The sequence below is a fragment of the Phycodurus eques genome, chromosome 16 (assembly GCF_024500275.1).
Source record: "Phycodurus eques isolate BA_2022a chromosome 16, UOR_Pequ_1.1, whole genome shotgun sequence".
Taxonomy (NCBI): domain Eukaryota; kingdom Metazoa; phylum Chordata; class Actinopteri; order Syngnathiformes; family Syngnathidae; genus Phycodurus; species Phycodurus eques.
In genome coordinates, this window is record NC_084540.1 from 2,587,237 (window position 1) to 2,605,668 (window position 18,432).

At 40.5% G+C, this 18,432-nt stretch overlaps 1 protein-coding gene across 10 annotated transcripts in view; it reads left to right on the forward strand.

Annotated features, from left to right (window-relative positions):
- The window catches only part of LOC133415199 (RNA binding protein fox-1 homolog 3-like), a 354,983-nt gene that overhangs the window by 246,850 nt on the left and 89,701 nt on the right, over window positions 1-18,432 (forward strand). The window contains exon 1 of one of the 10 annotated variants that reach the window (XM_061701072.1): window positions 4,929-5,277. The exons of the other annotated variants lie outside the window; for them this stretch is intronic. Within the exon in view, the coding sequence (XP_061557056.1) occupies window positions 5,152-5,277 (126 nt within the window). The 5' untranslated portion in view covers window positions 4,929-5,151. Of the gene's footprint in view, window positions 1-4,928; window positions 5,278-18,432 lie in introns of those variants that run through there. 10 annotated transcript variants of the gene reach the window in all.

Consider the following 18,432-nt stretch of genomic DNA (forward strand, 5'->3'; position numbering starts at 1 on the left):
GTCGTAGGCCAAAAACAGCAATGCCGATCATCGCCACGTTGGCGATAACAGAAAACAATACCGCTAAGGACTTGTTGTCCCGATAAACCCGGCGTGCGTGTGTGTGTGTGTGTGTGTGTGTGTGTGTGTGTGTGTGTGTGTGTATAGTCGAAACACAATCAGCAAAGTTCGAGTCGTATACCAATAACAGCGATGCCGATTATTGCCAGGTCACCGCAGCAATCACCAAGAATAACAAACAAGAGGAATTTAATTGTCTTTTTGTTTTTTGTTTGACTAGCGACGCACAAGTGCATGCATGTGTGGTGTGTCATCAGCAGTTTGTGTGTGTGTTGTCATAACGGATTCAGCGACGTTGAAGTCATACGCCAATAACGATGATGCCGATCATAGGTATATTGCCATGGCGATCACCGGAGCACTTGTTGTGCTGATAAACCCAGTAGTCGTTGATCGTTTTTTTGTTTTGTTTTTTTGTTATATATTGGCGACGCACCAGCGTGTGTGCGTGTGTGTGTTGGCTTTGATTTCATATGACAAAACATGCCGGCAGCCCTCTTTGAAGCGGGCGATCTCGCTGTGCTCATTTGAATTATTAACTGCAGCGACGAGACGCAAAAGAGCGGGAAAAAGGCGGCGAGGTGGCAAGACGGTAGAGATGGGGCTGGAGAGAAGATGGCTGCCGGAGGAGAGCGAATGTGATCCGTGTTGTGGTGGGTGTTCTGATGGCAAGCATGCCTCTGATTTACGCACCAAAATGTGTATTTTGTCTGTGTGTGTGTTTTTTAAGAAATTTTAATGTTAAGAAAAAAAACTCCAGTTTTACGAAAAAGACATATTTTACGAGAAGAAAATGGTCGTAATGTTTAAGAGACAAAGAATTGTCGCTGTAATATTGACACAAAAAGGTCAATTTTAAAAGTTGTAATTTTATCAGGAAAACATCATCCAAGGAATAACTTGAAAACAATTTTAAAGGAAAAAAATCATATCAGCAATTCCAATTTGATGAGGAAAACATTTTAATTTTACAAGAAAAACAATTCAAGAAGGTAAAAAGTGAAATTTTACAATTAAAAAGTCTGAATTTCACGAGAAAAAGGTTGAGACAAAAAGTCTACATGTTTATGACAGACATTCAGAATTTACAGGATTTTTCATTTTTTTATTTGTATGGAATAAAGTCATCATTTTATGTAACGAAATCAACTGGTTGCTATACGTGCTGTAGTATTTACATGTTGGATGTCGTGGCCGAGTGAGTCGCTCCTTGTGTTTTCATTTTGTATTTGTGTGTTTGACTCCTTGTACGACTGAATAAATGGCTGACGGAGCGTCGACAACCTGGACCAATGCGACGACATCCCGATACCTTAATTGCTCCATTTTTTATTTTATTTTTTTGCCCCACTTCGTCCAGTTGTGAAGCTCGCTCTTGACAGAATGTTCGTTCGCAACACAAAGCAAAAAAACAAACAAACAAAAACACCAAGTGACTGTTCCTAACTTGGAAAAGTCATAATCAATGTACCACTGTACTTGTAAACGAGCGGACAAGAATAACCTAGTTTAATGAACCGCATGCTACTTCACCAAGTCATTTTCACTTCTATTATGTTGTGCGTTGACCTCCTCATTGGGGGGTCCTTGAAGGCCGAGCGTTCCCAATGAGTGTGCACCACCGCGCCACGTTTTACTGCCGACGTTTTACGACGTATCGATCTCATGTTTATGGCACACGATAGGCGTCGCCCTGGTTACGGGTGCTTGGCAGCCACGCGCTCGCCAAAAGAGGGGTCGTCTTCAGCAGCGGCGTCAGATCTTCGTTTAATCCAACATCAAGCCACACATGTAAACAAATTGGACTCCCATAATCCGAACGCTCCTACATTAAAATGAGCGTCCAGCTTCGATACTCCACCGTCACGCGAAAGCAAAATCTCAATTATTTTCTCAATTTAGTCGTCCGTCTGTGCTTGCTGTAGTTCAAAACCTGATTGGCTTCCATTTTTGTTTTCTGAATTGTAAAACGTGCAAGTGTTATAAAGATCTAGCTGCAGCCTACACCCTTTCAGATTATTTTTCAATATTGTAATGTGTTGTACTTGTTTTATTGTTTGGGGGAAAAAAATAATAAAATCCCAAATAAATCAGACTGCAGGAGTTTCATCTTTGAGGGACCCCTGGAAATGACTAAAATGAGCCTAAAGTGCTTATTTCGAAGCAAATGCCAGACTTTCTGTGACTTTGGGGTTATGATTTCTTGAGACTTTGCTCATGAAAGACACGTCGACCAAATTTCATGTTGCTAAATTGAACCAGCTTCGAGTGCCGAATTTTCAAAACATTCAAAGAAACCCAGAAAATTGTCAAAATGATTATAAAATGTTTGATTCAAAACAAAATGCCAGACTTTCTGTGACTTTTGGGTTATGATTTCTTGAGACTTTGCTCATGAAAGACACGTCGACCAAATTTCATGTTGCTAAATTGAACCAGCTTCGAGTGCCGAATTTTCAAAACATTCAAAGAAACCCAGAAAATTGTCAAAATGATTATAAAATGTTTGATTCAAAACGAAATGGCAGCCTTCTTGTGTCTTTTCAGTCATGGCTTTTGGAGACTTTTTTTGTGTGTTTGCTCATGATAGACATACTTACCAAATAATTTTTTAAACAATTAATGTTTGGCGCAGATAAAAATGTTCACCACCAGCATGAACACACCTGCATAATGTAATTTAAAAATACAAAAAAATAAAAAAGCATTTTCAAATTAAATTTTTGATTGATTGATTTGGACTCAGACTACGACTGATGATGAAATGAAGCAATGACACCAGTAAGAATCCAGAACCCGAACCAAATGGCAGGACAAAGGCTTTTTGCATTTTCTTTGGCATTTTTAACGCTATTATAGCCTACTTTGGATCACATTGACTGCTGGCATCATCTTCCATATGACTCCATCTTGACCCTTGCTCGCGTCTCCCGGCACTTCCTGTCCGGGGAGGACGCGATGGTCAGGGTCCAGATAAAGCCAGCCGTGGCCGTCATCAAGCCCAAGCTGTCACCGGATTGCAATGTTGGAGGTCATAAAAGTGTGATGGAAGCACGTCTTTGCGCATTCTCTTTGTCTGCGTGCCGGCTTTAAAGCGCTATCAAACGGAATGAATGAGGAAAGAGACACATTCTAAGGAAGCCGCCGGTGGGTTTTGGCGATGCCGCGTGCACCGCTCAGTCGAAGCGCAGGCGGAATTTTTTGTGATGTTCCTGCGAAGGCTTGCTAGTGGTGTATGTATGGCCTGAATGTCCACTGATTACCACATTCATTAAACCAACTGTCATTAAAGAGATCAGCCAGTGCTGTGCAGTGCTGTAATATGGACGCTTGCAATTTCAGCGAGGGCTCCATAAAAAATGGTTGTAATTTAAGATCCTTTTTTGTCATTTTTCAAGAAAAAAAAAGCAGTATAACCAGAAAAAGTCCGAATTTTCCAAGGAAAACTTATCGTAAGAGAAAATAATTTGGGGGGGGAAAAAAATCATGTCAGCAGGCAGTTTTCCTGAAGGAAAAAAAGGTAAAGAAAAGAAAAAGGTCTGAACTTAACAGGGCTTAAAAAGCACAATTTTATAGGACACAGAATAAAAAAAAAAAAATAGCAACATTTTATATATAAAAAAAAAAGTCAAGAAAAAAATCTGAATTTCAAAGTTAAATAGATTTTTTATAAAAAAAAAATAATTTTAACAGGAAAGAAAAGTTGAGGAAAATGTAGTCAAAATATGAAAACCTCACAATCTGCAGTCACACGTTCCAGAAGAAAACATTTTAATTGTACAAGAAGTGGTTCGGGGATGGACGGAAGAAGAAAATGCGTAATTGTGTGATGAGGAAAGAATATTAGTTTTATCAGAAAAACATCAGGATTTTCAATTTAATATTTTTCATGATTTGTTATGTCATTTTAAATGAAAAAAAAAGTAGTATTGCCACAAAAACAGACATTTTTGACTACAAGAAAAAAAGCCTAATTTTAGCAAAACAAAACAAAATCTTAATTTGACAAGAAAAAAAAAAGTGATCCCAGAGAAACAACGGGACAAAATAGTGTATTGTTATAAAAGAAAAGTCTTTAACTTTACCCCAAAAAATTAATTACAATAAAAGTACAATGAATTTGTATTATAAGATTGTTAAAATTTTAATTTGTACAATTATGACACTAAAGCTGCAATATAAATAAAAACGATTATCAGAAAAGTAAAAAAAATCTGAAATTAATCAAGCTTAAACTTCAACCACTTTTTAAATCAAGCAATGTAAAGTAAAAAAAACTAGCACTGGACATATTCATTGAAAAATAACGTGCTTTACTATGGTTCAGATTTTTTTCTCTCAACAGTACATTTAAAAATGCGCTGCTAGTAATAAGAATAATGTTACTTCTGCATGAAAAAGTATCCCAAATTGTCAAGCACTTGTACATACTTCCTATCTGTAATTACCATTGGAACGCCTTCCATAGAGGGCAGCTGTGGCATTCCGCTTACATTTTCACGCATATGTTATGAGCAGCAGCGTGTCATGAGCGCTCATAGCATCCAGTGCGAGGCGTGTGTTTTGGAGGTGATGTTGATGTTGGGGGTACCGTGGGGGGGGGGCTGCAATTAAAAAGCAGCGTGCGGCGTCCCGCGAGCAGCTCATGCCTTGGATCAGCTGTTCTAATGTCATTCCCATTCCCCGACCGTTTGATGTCGGAATCCACCGGGGACTTCATCAGTAAGACCCCCCCCCCTCCCCCCCTCACTCTTACAACCCCCTCCCCACAAGTGAGCCAACCCTCTGTCGGCACGGCAACCCCTCCTCCTCGGCCGGAGCCTCCCCTTCTGTGTCTCGATGCTTTTGTTGCCTTTTATCGCGCTCAAAGTAAACAGAGTCGCGGCGCGGAATCGAGCGAGCGAGCCAGCTAGAGAGCTACGGTGAGTAAGAGAGCGAGCGAGAGATCGCGATAAAGGCGGAACGGAAGCACACATTGCCGTCCTCCTCCAGTAGACGCACAAAAGCCGGGGAAGGGAAATTGAAAAAGGCGAGAAGCGAGTGATCCGAGGACACAGAGAGAAAACGAGAGCCAAAGGATCTCCCGTGTAAATGCGCAAAGCATCCCGTTACCCCACGCTGAGCTCCATGGCCAACTCCGGCTGTCTGCTGCTCTCCGGCTCCGGGATGCTACCGCACTCACTTCAGTGTCCCCCCGCCTTCCTCTACCTGCCAGAGGTAAGAATTCTTCCTTCTACTCCCTCTCTGATGCCTTTAGCCTTCCTTTTGTAGCAAGTCTCTGGTTTTGTCCCGTCCACTCCTTAACTGCGTAGCGGGACAGCAAGACTGGTTACATCTCATCTATGACATAAGTCATCCTGACAGGAGGCTTTTTCCCCAACTTGCCTGGAGTGAGGTCGAGATTTTTGCATTACCTCACATGACACGCCTCCTCCAAGGGATTTACAAGCGGGCGTCCCGTCACTTGTGCTAAATTACAAGTGGACGCCGCAGCGGTGATAAAACTCTTTCGGCTCTCGCTTGGATCCCTTCGGTGCCGCGATGGCAAAATTCTTTTTATCTCATGTTAGGACTTGACAAACTGACAAATATAAACATTTAACTTCCTCCCCCTGCTTTGGGTCTTAATTTCCAATCTAATCTTTTCATTTCGTAAGTAGGAGATGGCATAACAAGGAGTTTGGTGCATTGCAAAGACGATGTGCGTTGCTGCTTTGTCATTTGGAATTTTCGTCGTCTTTCCATACTTTCACATTTCTCAATTTCCTGCCTAATCTTTTAGTTTTGTGTGACAAGGAGATTCCCGAAGGTGGCATAGGAGGGAGTTTTATGTGTTTTGATTCATTGGCTTGCAGAGTGTGTGTATTTTGTTTTTTAAGATTCTTTTTTTTATTTCCCACATTATCTTTTAGTTTTGCGCAACTGAGAGGTTCCTCAAGGTGGCATAAAGAGGAGTTTGCAGTGTTTAATTTCTGGGTTGTCGATGTGTATGCTACTGCTTTGTCATTTTTATTGTGCCCCTGCGACTTCTCACTCCTCCTCCACCATGCAGTTATATACCTTTCGTCCTCGTTAATTTCCCACCTAATCTTCTATCTTTGCGTAACCTGCATATTCAAAAAGGTGGCATACCGAGGAGTTTGCTTTGATTGGTTGCCTTGTAGACCCTATGCGTTGCGGCTTCATCATTCATAATTATTTCGCTCCTCCTTTTCCTTGTCATCCTCATTTTTTCTGCTTATTCTTTTAGTGTTGTGCATCGAGGAGATTCCTTAGGGTGGCATGATAAGGAGATTGGTGTGTTCCATCAGTTGGCTTGTATATGGTGTAGGTTGCTGCTACGTCATTTGGAATTCTCCGCCTTCACCCCTCTTAATTTCTTGCCTAATCTTTTAGTTTTGCGTTACCAGGAGATTCCCAAAGGTGGCATAATGAGGAGTTTGGTTTGTTGGCTTGTCTGTGTGCATCGCTGCTTCATCGTTTTGGAATTCTCCTTCTTCTGCCACTGCTTCAACCTTCTTAATTTCACACCAAATATTCTCATTCTACACAACCTGGAGATTCCCGAAAGTGGCCTAACAGGGAGTTTGATGCATTTCATTTGCTGGCATGCATAGCTGCGTCATCATTTGTAATAGTCACCCTCCACCTCCTCGTCCTCCTCCTCCATGTTTCCCACCAAACCTTTTAGTTTTGTGTAACAGGGAGATTCCTGAAGGTGGCATAACAGGGAGTTTAAAGGGTTTGATTTGTTGCCATCAAGACGTGTTGTTGATTCCTCAGTTGGAATTCCCCTCCAGCTTAATGTTTGAGTATTGCATAACTTGGTGATTCCCAAAGGTAGCATCACGGGGAGTTTGTTGCATTTGATTCATTGGCTTGGAGAGTGTGTGTTACTTCTTCCTCATTTGGAATTCTCCTCCTCCTTCCCAAAGGTGGCATAATGGGGAGTTTGGTGTCTTTGATTTGTTGTCTTGTAAACATTTTTCCTCTTGCTTTGGATCTTGGTGTCCTGTCTTATCTTTCAGTTTTCCGTAACAGTGAGATTCCCAAAACAAGGAGTTTGGTTTGTTAGATTTGTTGGATTGTTGACGTAATGTATTTCATTTTCAGTATTTGAAGGGAGCTTTTCAGGGAGTTTGATGCCTTTGAGTCATTACCCTGCCAAATCTTTTTGTTTTGTGTAATCTGGAGTTTCCCAAAAGTAGCATAACGAGCATGGAGTTTGGTGCTTTTGATCAGACAGTGTGGGTTTCTGCAACAGCTTGGTTCTTAATTTTGCACCTAATCTTTTAGTTTTACTTAACTTGTAAATTGCCAAAGATGGCGTAACGGGGTGTTGGTTTGATTCATAATTTTGATTTCTCCCACTGCTATTCCACCATTGAGGTATGCCCTCATTGTGGTTCCTAATTTCTCACCTAATCTTTTAGTTTCGTGTAACCGGGAGAGTCCCAATGGTGGTATCAAAGGGAGTTTTGTGTGTTTGATCGGCTGGCTTGTTGCTGCTTCATCATTCATTAACTGTCCCCCTTGTCCTCCTTGATACCCCGCCTCATATTTTAGTTCATGTAACCGTGACATTCCCAAAGAGTGGCATATCAAGGATTATTGTGTTTTTGATTTTTGCATTGGTACTTCCTCATTTTGGAATAGATTTTTGATTGCTGCTTCCTCATTTTGGATTTCTTTCCCTCTCCCTCTGTTACTGCCCCATCCCCTCTCTTAATTTTACATGTAATCTTTCAGTTTTGCGTAACCTGGAGATGCCCAAAGGTGGCATGACAGAGAGTTTTGGGCATTTTAATTGCTTTGTAGACGATGTGTATTTTTCCTCCTGCTTTGGTTCCTCATTTCCCTTTGAATTTTTTTGGTTTTACTTAACTTACTAATGAAGATTCTCATCAGCAGCAAAACGGGAAGTTGGGTTTGTTTTAATCATTGGCTTAAAAAGGGTGTGCATAATTCCTCCTCTGGTTTCTAATTTATTGCCTAATCTTTCGGTTTTGCGGAACTGAGATTCCCAAAGGTGGCATAACGAGGAGTTTAGTGCGTTTGATTTGTTGGACGTGTATGTTGCTGCTTCCTCATTTGAAATGGTCCCACTCCTCTTCTCCTTGTTTCCTCCCTAATCTTTTAGTTATGCATAACCTGGAGATTCCTAAAGGTGGCATAACGAGGAGTTTGGTGCATTGCCTTGTAGACTGGTTGTGCTACTTCATCATTTGGAATTCTCCTACTCTTTCTACCCCACGGCCCTCCTCAATTTCCTAACTAATCGGGGTTTTTTTTTGCATAGCAAGGAGATTCCCAAAAGTGGCATAACAGGGAGTTGCCCCTTGCCCACCACGCCCTATCATAATTTTTCTTTATTGATTAAATTTTGCTAAAAGCAACATTAAATGTGCAAACCAAAGAAATTCTTTGACATCGTCATTCCAAGTGTTCACCTTCCTTCTTGTTCCATTTCAAAGAAATAAAGCTCCAACTTCCGATGCGTCATCTTCTATGTGTTTTTTTTTTTTCTTCTGGCGGAGAATCCTTGCTGCACCACAAAAACGGGAAACGACCCTGTGAGTCACACTCGGCGTTCCCCGACCGCTCCCCACGCTCACTGCTTTTCATTCCTGGGATGCCGTCTGCTGTGCAAACCCCCACTGCCTCCATCTGCCTCCCTACTGCCCTCCCTCGCTCACTCGATGCGACGGCGTGAATCCGTGGAGAATGTACAGTAGAAAGGGGGGGGGGGGGGGGGGGGTCGTTATCTAGCCAGGCGGCGTCGCACTTTGTTTGCATTCAAAATGCTGCCTTATGTGAAGTAGGCCTATTATACGTCTTACTATTACTATTAGTGTAAATATGGTGCCCAGACTGGGGTTGTTCACATGACCTTTGATGTTCTTTGTAGCTGGGTGTGTGAAAGGTACCAACACAGTGATTCTGCTTTGTATGCTTTGTATGGTACAAATTCTGGTACTAACCCAGAATTTTGGGATGGTAATTGTGTGGCTTTGGAGCTAGTAACAGAAATAGAGGAATGCGATGGCAGGGGTGTGAAGTTTAACACCCAAAACACAGTTCACTGCCCAATTGTCACCCTACGCAAAGGCAGTGTCGCTAGGTTCTGTGTGAAAGGTACTCACACAGAATGGAGGGACGACAATAACTAACACCACTTAGTATGTTTGCATTACCAATTGGCAGTCACTTTTCTGTGTGAAAGCTACCAACACAACGGAACGCTGGAACGTCCCTGGTGTGTGAAAGTGTACAGGAACATTACACCTTGCTGGGTTCTGTGTGAAAGGTACCAACACAGAAGGGTTGGTGGGGTGGGTGATGGAGGGGGACGGGGGGAGGGGAGCATTGAGGGCAATTTTTATCTAATTTTGGAGGTAGCTAACACCGTTTGGTATGTTCACACTGTTAGTCAAAGCCGCCTTATTCCCGGCTTTTCCCCTATTGTTGATGTGCTGTGTGAAATGTACCAACGCAGCATTTAGCTGCCTGTGCCTTTCACACAGTCACTGTTTTATTCATCACGGATCTGTTGACCTGTGAACGAGTTGTTGTGTGAAAATATATGATAATATTCCACCTCAGTGGGTTCACTGTGAAAGGCAGTTTCGCACACACAGGGTGAAAGAAGCTCCAGACTGATGTTCTCGGCTTGTGCAGCTTTCCCGTGTCGTGGTTTGTTACCGGTTTAGTGGGGGGTTTACTTATTGCTTGAAGGGACGGTTGTTAATGTTTGTCGCCACTGTAATCCGTCCAGAATTCTTAACGTCTGCAATCAGTAACTTCAGGAATCCGTAACGTATCCCGCCAGCTAAAATTTATGTGCAGTAACAAACCACGATGCGACGAGTTCACGTCATCCGATGCAAGTTGAGGTCGTAAAGCTGTTGCGTCTGTAGCCTACATCCATTATGTGCGTTATTTCATGTCCGTAACATCCGGAATCACACCTCCAGTCTAAACACGGCCCACCAAACATCCAGAGTAGATGAAGCAAAACTCTTTGTCTGTAGCCTGTATTTATAACTTCCTTAACCGGTAACGTCCGTAATCGGTAACACTCCCTGCGAAACATTAAGTGCCGTGATGAACCACGATGTGGAAATGTGACATCATCTGGCGGAAGTCAAGGATGTGAAACTGTTCTATCTCCAGCCAATGCCCAGAGCGTTTGTAATCCGTAACATCCGTAAAACGTAACGATCATGATCCGTAACATGACACGCAAACGTGACGTCATCCTGCGCAAGTCGAGGACGTGAAAATGTTCAATCTGTAGCCTGTATACTTAATGTCCGTAATCACTAATGTCTATAACATCTGTAATCTGTAACGCGACCTACCAAACATCCGGTGACAAGGATATTAAACCATTCCATCTCTAGCCTTTATCCATAACGTCTGTTATTTGTATCATCTGTAATTTGTATCTTCTTAGAAACCAAAACGCGCCCCACCAAGCATCTTCACAAACGATTACATGGAAATGTGACATCATCCTGCACAAATCCAGAACCTGAACACTCTCTGTAGACTGTATCTGTAATGCTGTCATTTTAAAGTCCGTTATCTGTAATTGGCCCTGCCAAAGATCTGGTGACGTCGTCCTGCACAAGTTGAGAACATAAAACCCTTCTGTCTGTATCTTGTATCCATAGTCTCTAATCCGTAATGTCCGTAATAGCCGTAATCTGGAACACTCACACCAAACCTTAACAAACCATGACACAGAAATGTGATGCCATCCAGCGCAAATCCAAAATACGAAACTGTTCGATGTGTAATGTTCTTAATGCGTATCATCCGTAACACACCCTGCTAAACATCAGGTGCCATAACAAATCATGATGCAGGAATATGATCTCATCCTGCGCACGTCGAGGATGTGAAACTGTTGTGTTTGTAGTCTGTAACTGTAGCATCCGTTATATCTGTAATATCCGTAATCCATAACACTCCCTGCAAAAGATCTGGTGCTTTAACAAACCACGACATGGAAATTTGACGTCATGCCGCCCAAATAGAGGACATGAAACTGGTCTGTTTGTAGCCTGTATTCGTAACATCCATAATCCAAAACGTTTGTAACCAGTAACACACCCTGCCGAACATCCATATCGTCCGTTTGCCTTCTTTCGCTTCCTGTTTGGAATTTGTATCATTACTTCCATTGATTCAGTTCAGACCGTGATCACACCTTCACCAGGAGAACCACGGTGACTTCGGATAGCAAAGGAAGGCAGCGTTGGTGGTCTCGTGAGACCGTGCTAACGCTAATCACAGCATCCCTTCTTTCCTGGGGGGTAATTACAGCAGGCCGAGCTATGCTACTGACAGCAGTAAATGGCGACGGCATCCGGGATAGGCCTAATGGGTTTTTGTCGCTACGCGGGCTCTCGTTAGCATCGTCCGGTCGAGCTGGAGATGAGTTTCAGGAATGAGCCCCAGCCTTGCAGGCTCCTCAAATGGGACTGGCTGCCCACCACCCCCACCCCCTCGCCGGACCCCTGGGAAAAGGGTTAACGCATTGCAGTTGATTCAGTTTCAATCTTCCGCCAAAGAGTCCAATTCTCGGCAGAGACGTGGCACACTTATTGAGCAAAAGGCCCACGTGTCAAATAAAGGCGCAGCGCACCGCCGCCAACCTAACACCCCCCCTGCACAACTCCCCGCACTCTACTCTCGCCTCTGAAAATAGTGATAAAGCGGTGTGGAGACGTCACTTAAGCAAGCAACAAACGTTCTGCATTAAAAAAAAATGTAAATAGAGCTCTTTAGAATCCCTCTGTAAAAGCATGCTAAGGTGGTTAATAGCATTAGCTCCAACCATGACCATGGGTCAAATTTTCACAGGCAATAGAGACAGAGACTATACATTCGATGCTTTCGACACACTTCTAATAGTTCCAGCAATTATCTTTGAAAAGCTCCATTGCGCCAGCTGACATGCTGTTTAAAATTGTTACCTTCTCTCCACCAATGATGGAATAGTGTTTAGCGCAAATGAAAAACCATTTGTAACGTTCAAACTTTCGAACAATCGGTTCCAATTATAGCTTTAGAAGTCAACAAAAAAATAACTGTTACAGTGAGGTGAATTCATTGTAACTAAATGTATGCTAACATTGCCTAATAAATAACATTTTATCGTAGCCATGTGTCCAATTTCTACATACAATTATTGCAGAGAAATCATTTGACACACTGCTCAAAATTCTAGCACATGAAAACATGACCTGCTGTGTTGCACTAGCTGACATGCTAACAAGTGTTAGCGGTGGGAATAGTTTCCTTCAGTTTAGCATCATTTAACAAAACTGCAGGAATGTTTCGTGCAAATGAAAGCACATTTGTACTTTTTTTTAAACTATTTGTTATTCGCATGAAGAAGAAGCTAGGAATGACTTTAGTTGTATACACAACATTCACAAATGCTCAGAAATGCGAGCCCCACCGTTGCGCGAGCTGACATGGTAACTGCTGCTGACAGTGAAAAAAGTTCCCTTGTGTTCAGCATCATTTGACAAAAGCACGTAAAACACATTTTGAAGCCGCTTACCAAACAATCTGGACCAACTTTAAAGCTAAGATACCAGCTAACACACATTACTGCGTTAAGATTGCATGAGACACAACTGTTGTCCAAAAAACCCATTTCAAATCTGAGTCACTTTTCTGCGCTAACCTGCTAACTGTTGTTAGCAGTGAAACTGGTGCCCTTCTGTTCTGCATCATTTGATAAAAGCAAATAAATGCAATAAAAAAGGGCAAATTCTGAGTGCTGTTGAACAAGCATAATGACTTCAATTATGAATATGCTTTTCCACCAATGTTTTCAAACATTTGATCCCCCTTGAAAAGCTTGTAGCAGTATTCCTGGTGTGTTTGCAGACTACATTTTGACCAGGTTGACTAGGTTTGTCCTCTTAAACAGCTGATTCACGGCGGCGGCGCAACAAAGGCGGCGGTGTGCCTGATTGAAATGTTTTCTCGCTTGTCGCCGCCCCGGAGGGGGAATTGTAAATCACAGCTCAGTCGTTTGGATTTTGAAATTTCATTTGGTATGTGAGCGAGCGAGCAAGCGAGTGGAGTTCCTCGCCACGCCCCCGAAGGCGACCCGCCATCCCCGCCGCCACCACCGTCTTACCCCACTAGACCTTTACGAATTGAACAGAATTAAATTTGTTTCCTGTGCACAACAATGCCACAAACACATTTGTATGTGTGTGTCTGTGTGTTTGTGTGTGTATATAGGTGGGGGATGTCAAAATTACAAAAAGAAAGAGCGAGGCGGGGGCCCACTTCACCTTGTGTTTAGAAGCGTGCTACAACTAATTCAATCCTGGGCAACATATGCCAAGCAGTTCACCATATTTAGAGAAAAATAAACAGTCAAATCTGAGTTTTGCAGTTATTGGTTATAATTAGTACTATATCTCAATTTAAAAATTACTGATATGTTAGTAACATACAACTTCATTTTTTCTTTCATAAAAAAATTGTAGCACATCTTTTCACATTTAAATGTATTTACAATGTTATGAAAACACCTTACAAACTGTCATTTATCATATTTTACATTAAAATAGTAATTTCAACAAAGTGTGGTATCGTGCCAACTTATTTTTGAAATGTTTTTACGACATTCAAATTTGCAATTATTCATGACAAATATTTATTAAACTTCTTGACATTAAAAAATATTTAAGAGTAAAAAGTGTTATATCTTGTAACATGAAACAATCTTTAAAAATGCATTTTATGATTTTATTTGTAATTTTCAAATTGAAAGTTTAATAAAAAAAAACTGACAAACTGTCACTGACCGTTTTTTTTATTCATTTACAATTTTAATTAAAAGCTTCCAATATATTTTCTAACTTTTTTTGATAAAAAAATATTTAAGATATTTAAGATAAAGTACATCTTCTAAAATTCAAATATATTCACTATTCATTGTATGATTTGTTTACATTAAAAATTGTAAAATAAAGTGTGATATCTTCTACAACTTAAACCTTTAAGTTAAAATAAATAGTGATAACTTGTAACATTCACATTTGATGACAATTTTTATTGAAAAAAATTAATGAAAATTGTTCATTAATCCTTAACACTTAAAAAATGAAGAAATAAGTATATTTTGTAAAAGTCAACCTATAAAATGTTATGTCATGTAACAGTCCAGTTTATTTACACTTTTAATGGAAAAAAACAGAGTGACAAATCTTCATTAAAATTAAAATTATTAATTTTGATTTTTAAAAATTGCACATAAAACACTTGTAACGTTCAACTACAAAGGGTGTTATATCTTGTAACATTGACAAATAATCTATAATTTAATAATTTTTAATTTGTGCATAATTTTTGAAAAATAGTTGAAAAATATTTTGAATAAAGCTTGATCTTGTAACTTGTATAAAAATACTTTATCTTGTGACATTCGACTTTGTTTACAATGTAAATAAAAAACAAGGCAATAATATTATTTATATTAAAAACATTTGTATAAAAATCTTTATTGGAAGGTGTGCTACTTTATTTTTTTTTTACATTTTGAATTTTTAATTAAAAAAAAAAAAAGAGTGTGCTTATAACCTTTTGATGAGGGCCGTGCTTCATTTTATTATTACATTAAGCGGCAGGCAATTAAAAAATGCACCAGGCCAGACTTTGGATATGGTCTGATGTAAATGTAAGCCTGCTCGCTTTACATTCCGTCCGCGTTGCGACTCAACTCGGCGCATCGATGCATGCATATCTCCACTTAGCCGATAATGCTAAACATCTCCATAGCGCGCTAGCCCCCGGAGCGCTGCGCCAACTGCCTGGTGTCGCCTCAATTAGCATGCTTCCACTCACGCAAATGTCCTCACCTCAGTCTTTAATGACTTTTTTCCTCCACTTGGCCCAGGTTTGAATTAGCACGCCTGCTAAACTGGTGCATGTCACGCGGCAATTAGCGTCAAACGCCTCACTGTTTATTCAGCGACGGCGCCGCGTCTTTAACCAGCTTTCTGAACAACAAAAGGCTTCTCAGCGTAGGATTGTCAACACCAAGTCACAGCTCTCCTGTTTTTTTATTTCTATTTAGGGCCCAATCAATATACCGTAAATATGACAGAAAACTCGGCAATTTTTGCAAGTGCGTCTATCCTGGTGTGAGTTTACAGATGTGAATTGATGTATTTTAGGCCTCTACAACATTATGCCCCAAAACTTAAAAGTTATGAATTGAACAATAAGTAGGCCACTTTGGTTTAAAGAATTAATTTTGGGTGAATTAATTCTGGAGGAAGTCAGCCATTTTGGTTTGATGTGGCAAATTCCAAGACTTGCCCGGTGGCAAATTGGGACTACGAAATTCACCCAAATGAGCCCCAATTGGAAGCAGTTGTCCTTGATGGATGGGTGATGCGAAATGAAAAAACTTTTCTTGACTGCACTATCTAATGTGGGTGGTCCATTGCGTCAAAGTTTGTCGATTGGCCGTGAAAAAGTGGTGCGAGGGCCCGTCGATCACCACTCGCAGCTTTCGTTTTATTTGTTTCCCCCCTACGGCTCATTTCACGCAGCTCAGGGGACATCCTGCCCTTCCTCTTCCACCTCTTCCTCGTCGCGGTTGAATGCACCTCGCGGGCCGCGGGCGAGGTAGCGAGAGACGGGATCGGCAACACCGTGACGACAACACGCTCGTACACACACACACACGCACAAACAAACAAACACACTTACAGTGAAACCTCGCACTTGTTCCCCCCCCCCCATCCCTCGCTTTTTAGTACGACACGTCCTGAGGTTTTCTATTTTGCGGAACGGCAGGCTAACATTGCTAATGCGCGGCACGAACAGCGTGAGACCAATTATTGCTTGGGCGGCACAGCTGTGATGATTATGTTTGGAATGCGGCGTCGTCGTCCTTCAAGAGCTCGCCGCTCGATGGGGGGAGGGGTGTCTTTAAACCACACCAATGACTCACTTTTTTTTCTTTTTTTTTTTTAATGACAGTTATCAGCGCTTTTAAGACAGCATATGGGTTTTCTTCAACAGCAAAAAATCTTTAAAATGCAGTAAAATATATATATATATATATATATATATATATATATATATATATATATATATATATATATATGTTGTCCAATTTTAGTTCATGGGGAATTTCCAGGGGGCCAAAAGAAGATCCTGCCGATGGGATGTCGTATTTTTTTGATCTCCTGAAACCTTCGGGGGTGAGATTTGCAACGTTGACATTTATCTGATTGGTACCCCAGAACTAAAATGTTCCTGGAACAATATTTATTTTACTTATTGAAGCTTTACTGATCCAGGTGAGGCAATTGAGAACAGATTCGCATTTGCAATGCCGATCTGGCTGCAGACATGAGAAAGTGTGACAAAAATGCGTTTCAATGATGTCATTACCTTATGTTTTTATAAAGTATAATATGATAGAGTACAATTTTTGGATTTATCCATGAGCTAATTCTTTTAAAACATTTCAACATGGACGGCAAGACACCTGCACACTGTCACACATTGTTCATTAATTGACACACACATTCACATTTAGCGCACACTCTTTCATGAACACACATTGTCACGTTGTTCATTAATTAACACACACTCCGTTACACGCTAATTAATGCACGCTAATTAATAGCCACACACACACAAACACTCCTCTCATTGACATACACGAACACACACAGATTAATATGTTTGTGTTTGTCAGTCAGGTGCTTGGATCTGTTCACCCCGACACAAAAAAACCATCAGCTTTAATTATTATTATTTTTTCATTATGACAATTTTTTACTATAATTGTTAATGTTATTGTTATTCTTATACATAATGCACTGTAGCATATTGGTTTAGAAGGAACGTATGTGCAAGTGGGTGCTTCAATCTGTTGCCGCTGACAACACAAATGTCACACTGGCTTTAATTATTATTATTGTTATTTATTTTTGCTGTTGTTGCCTGTTTTCCATACATGCTCAGGCAAGGTCTTATTCATAAAGAAGTTGCATGCGCATTGGTGTTTTGATCCTCTACACCGGACAAAACAAATACCAAGCTTTAATTATTATTGTTGTTTTTTTTTCATTATTAGTTTTTTATTATGACTAGTGTCACTATTGTAACCAATGCCATTGTTATTATTATTGTACAAAAAGCACCGCAGCAAATTATTTACAAGGAATTTGGGCGCACGTGCTTTGATCTGTTGCGTCTGACAACAGACGTTACGGTGGCTTTAATTGTTGTTATTATTATTATTAGTATGCACATGGGTTCTTTGCTCGCTGGCTCATAACACCAACAACACACCAGCTTGAATTCCTATCATGACAATTACAGTATTCCAGTTGTTATTACAACTAGTGCACTGGCGCAGCGTTACAAGGAAGTTGCGTACGCTGTGTGGTTTGCTACGCCCCGCCAACAACTGCAACTAAAGCGCCAGCTTTGCTTATTATTATTTCATGATTATTATTCTTACAATTAGAGTGTACGTAATGCACTGCTGCAGATTACGAGGACGTTGCGAGCACATGGGTGTTATGATATGTTGCCCCGGACAACACTTAACAAAAGCCCGGGCTTTAATTATTACGATTACTCTTACTCTTGTTCTAGATAGCCCACTGTAGCAGTGTTTCTGTGTCTTCCCATCGGAGTGTTTCCTTCCCTCCCAGAGCCTCTGTTGAAATCACCATTCCTCTTCCGCTTTGTTGTTTCTCCGTCTTTTCCGGAACATAAAAGAACACAAAAAAAAAAAAAAAAAAAAAATGCGGAATGAAGCGTGTCGGACGCTTTACGAGCAAAATGTTTCGCCTGGTGAACGCAAGAGGCCGGCTTGAATTTTTTTCGGGAAAAACTACCACGAGCAAAAACAAAATGGACACAGAGAAATTTCCAATGAAGTCTGGGGGTGGGAGTTTGACATTTGATGGATTTCTCAAGTGTCCTATGAGAAGTTGTTGTTTGGTTACTTGATTTAAGCCCTTACAATACAAATGGAAATGTGTTTAAAATGTATTACATAGTTACGTACCACTAGTACATTCACCATACTTTTACTTTTGTTGATTTTTTTTTTGCAATCTGTATTAAATGATTATAGCTCATTTTAACAATGTATTTATTCATTTATTAGAAATATTTGATGTATTTTCTATGATGATTTGCTTCCTTGTTTAAGCCTTTTGCCACACAATCAGTAGAATATTCAAACTTTGTTTTAAAAAGTACTGGATTGCATTTACAGACCTTTATGTGGATCTGAAAAATAATTGATGAGACATTTCAACAAAATAAATGTATTTTACCTATTTTATGATGCAT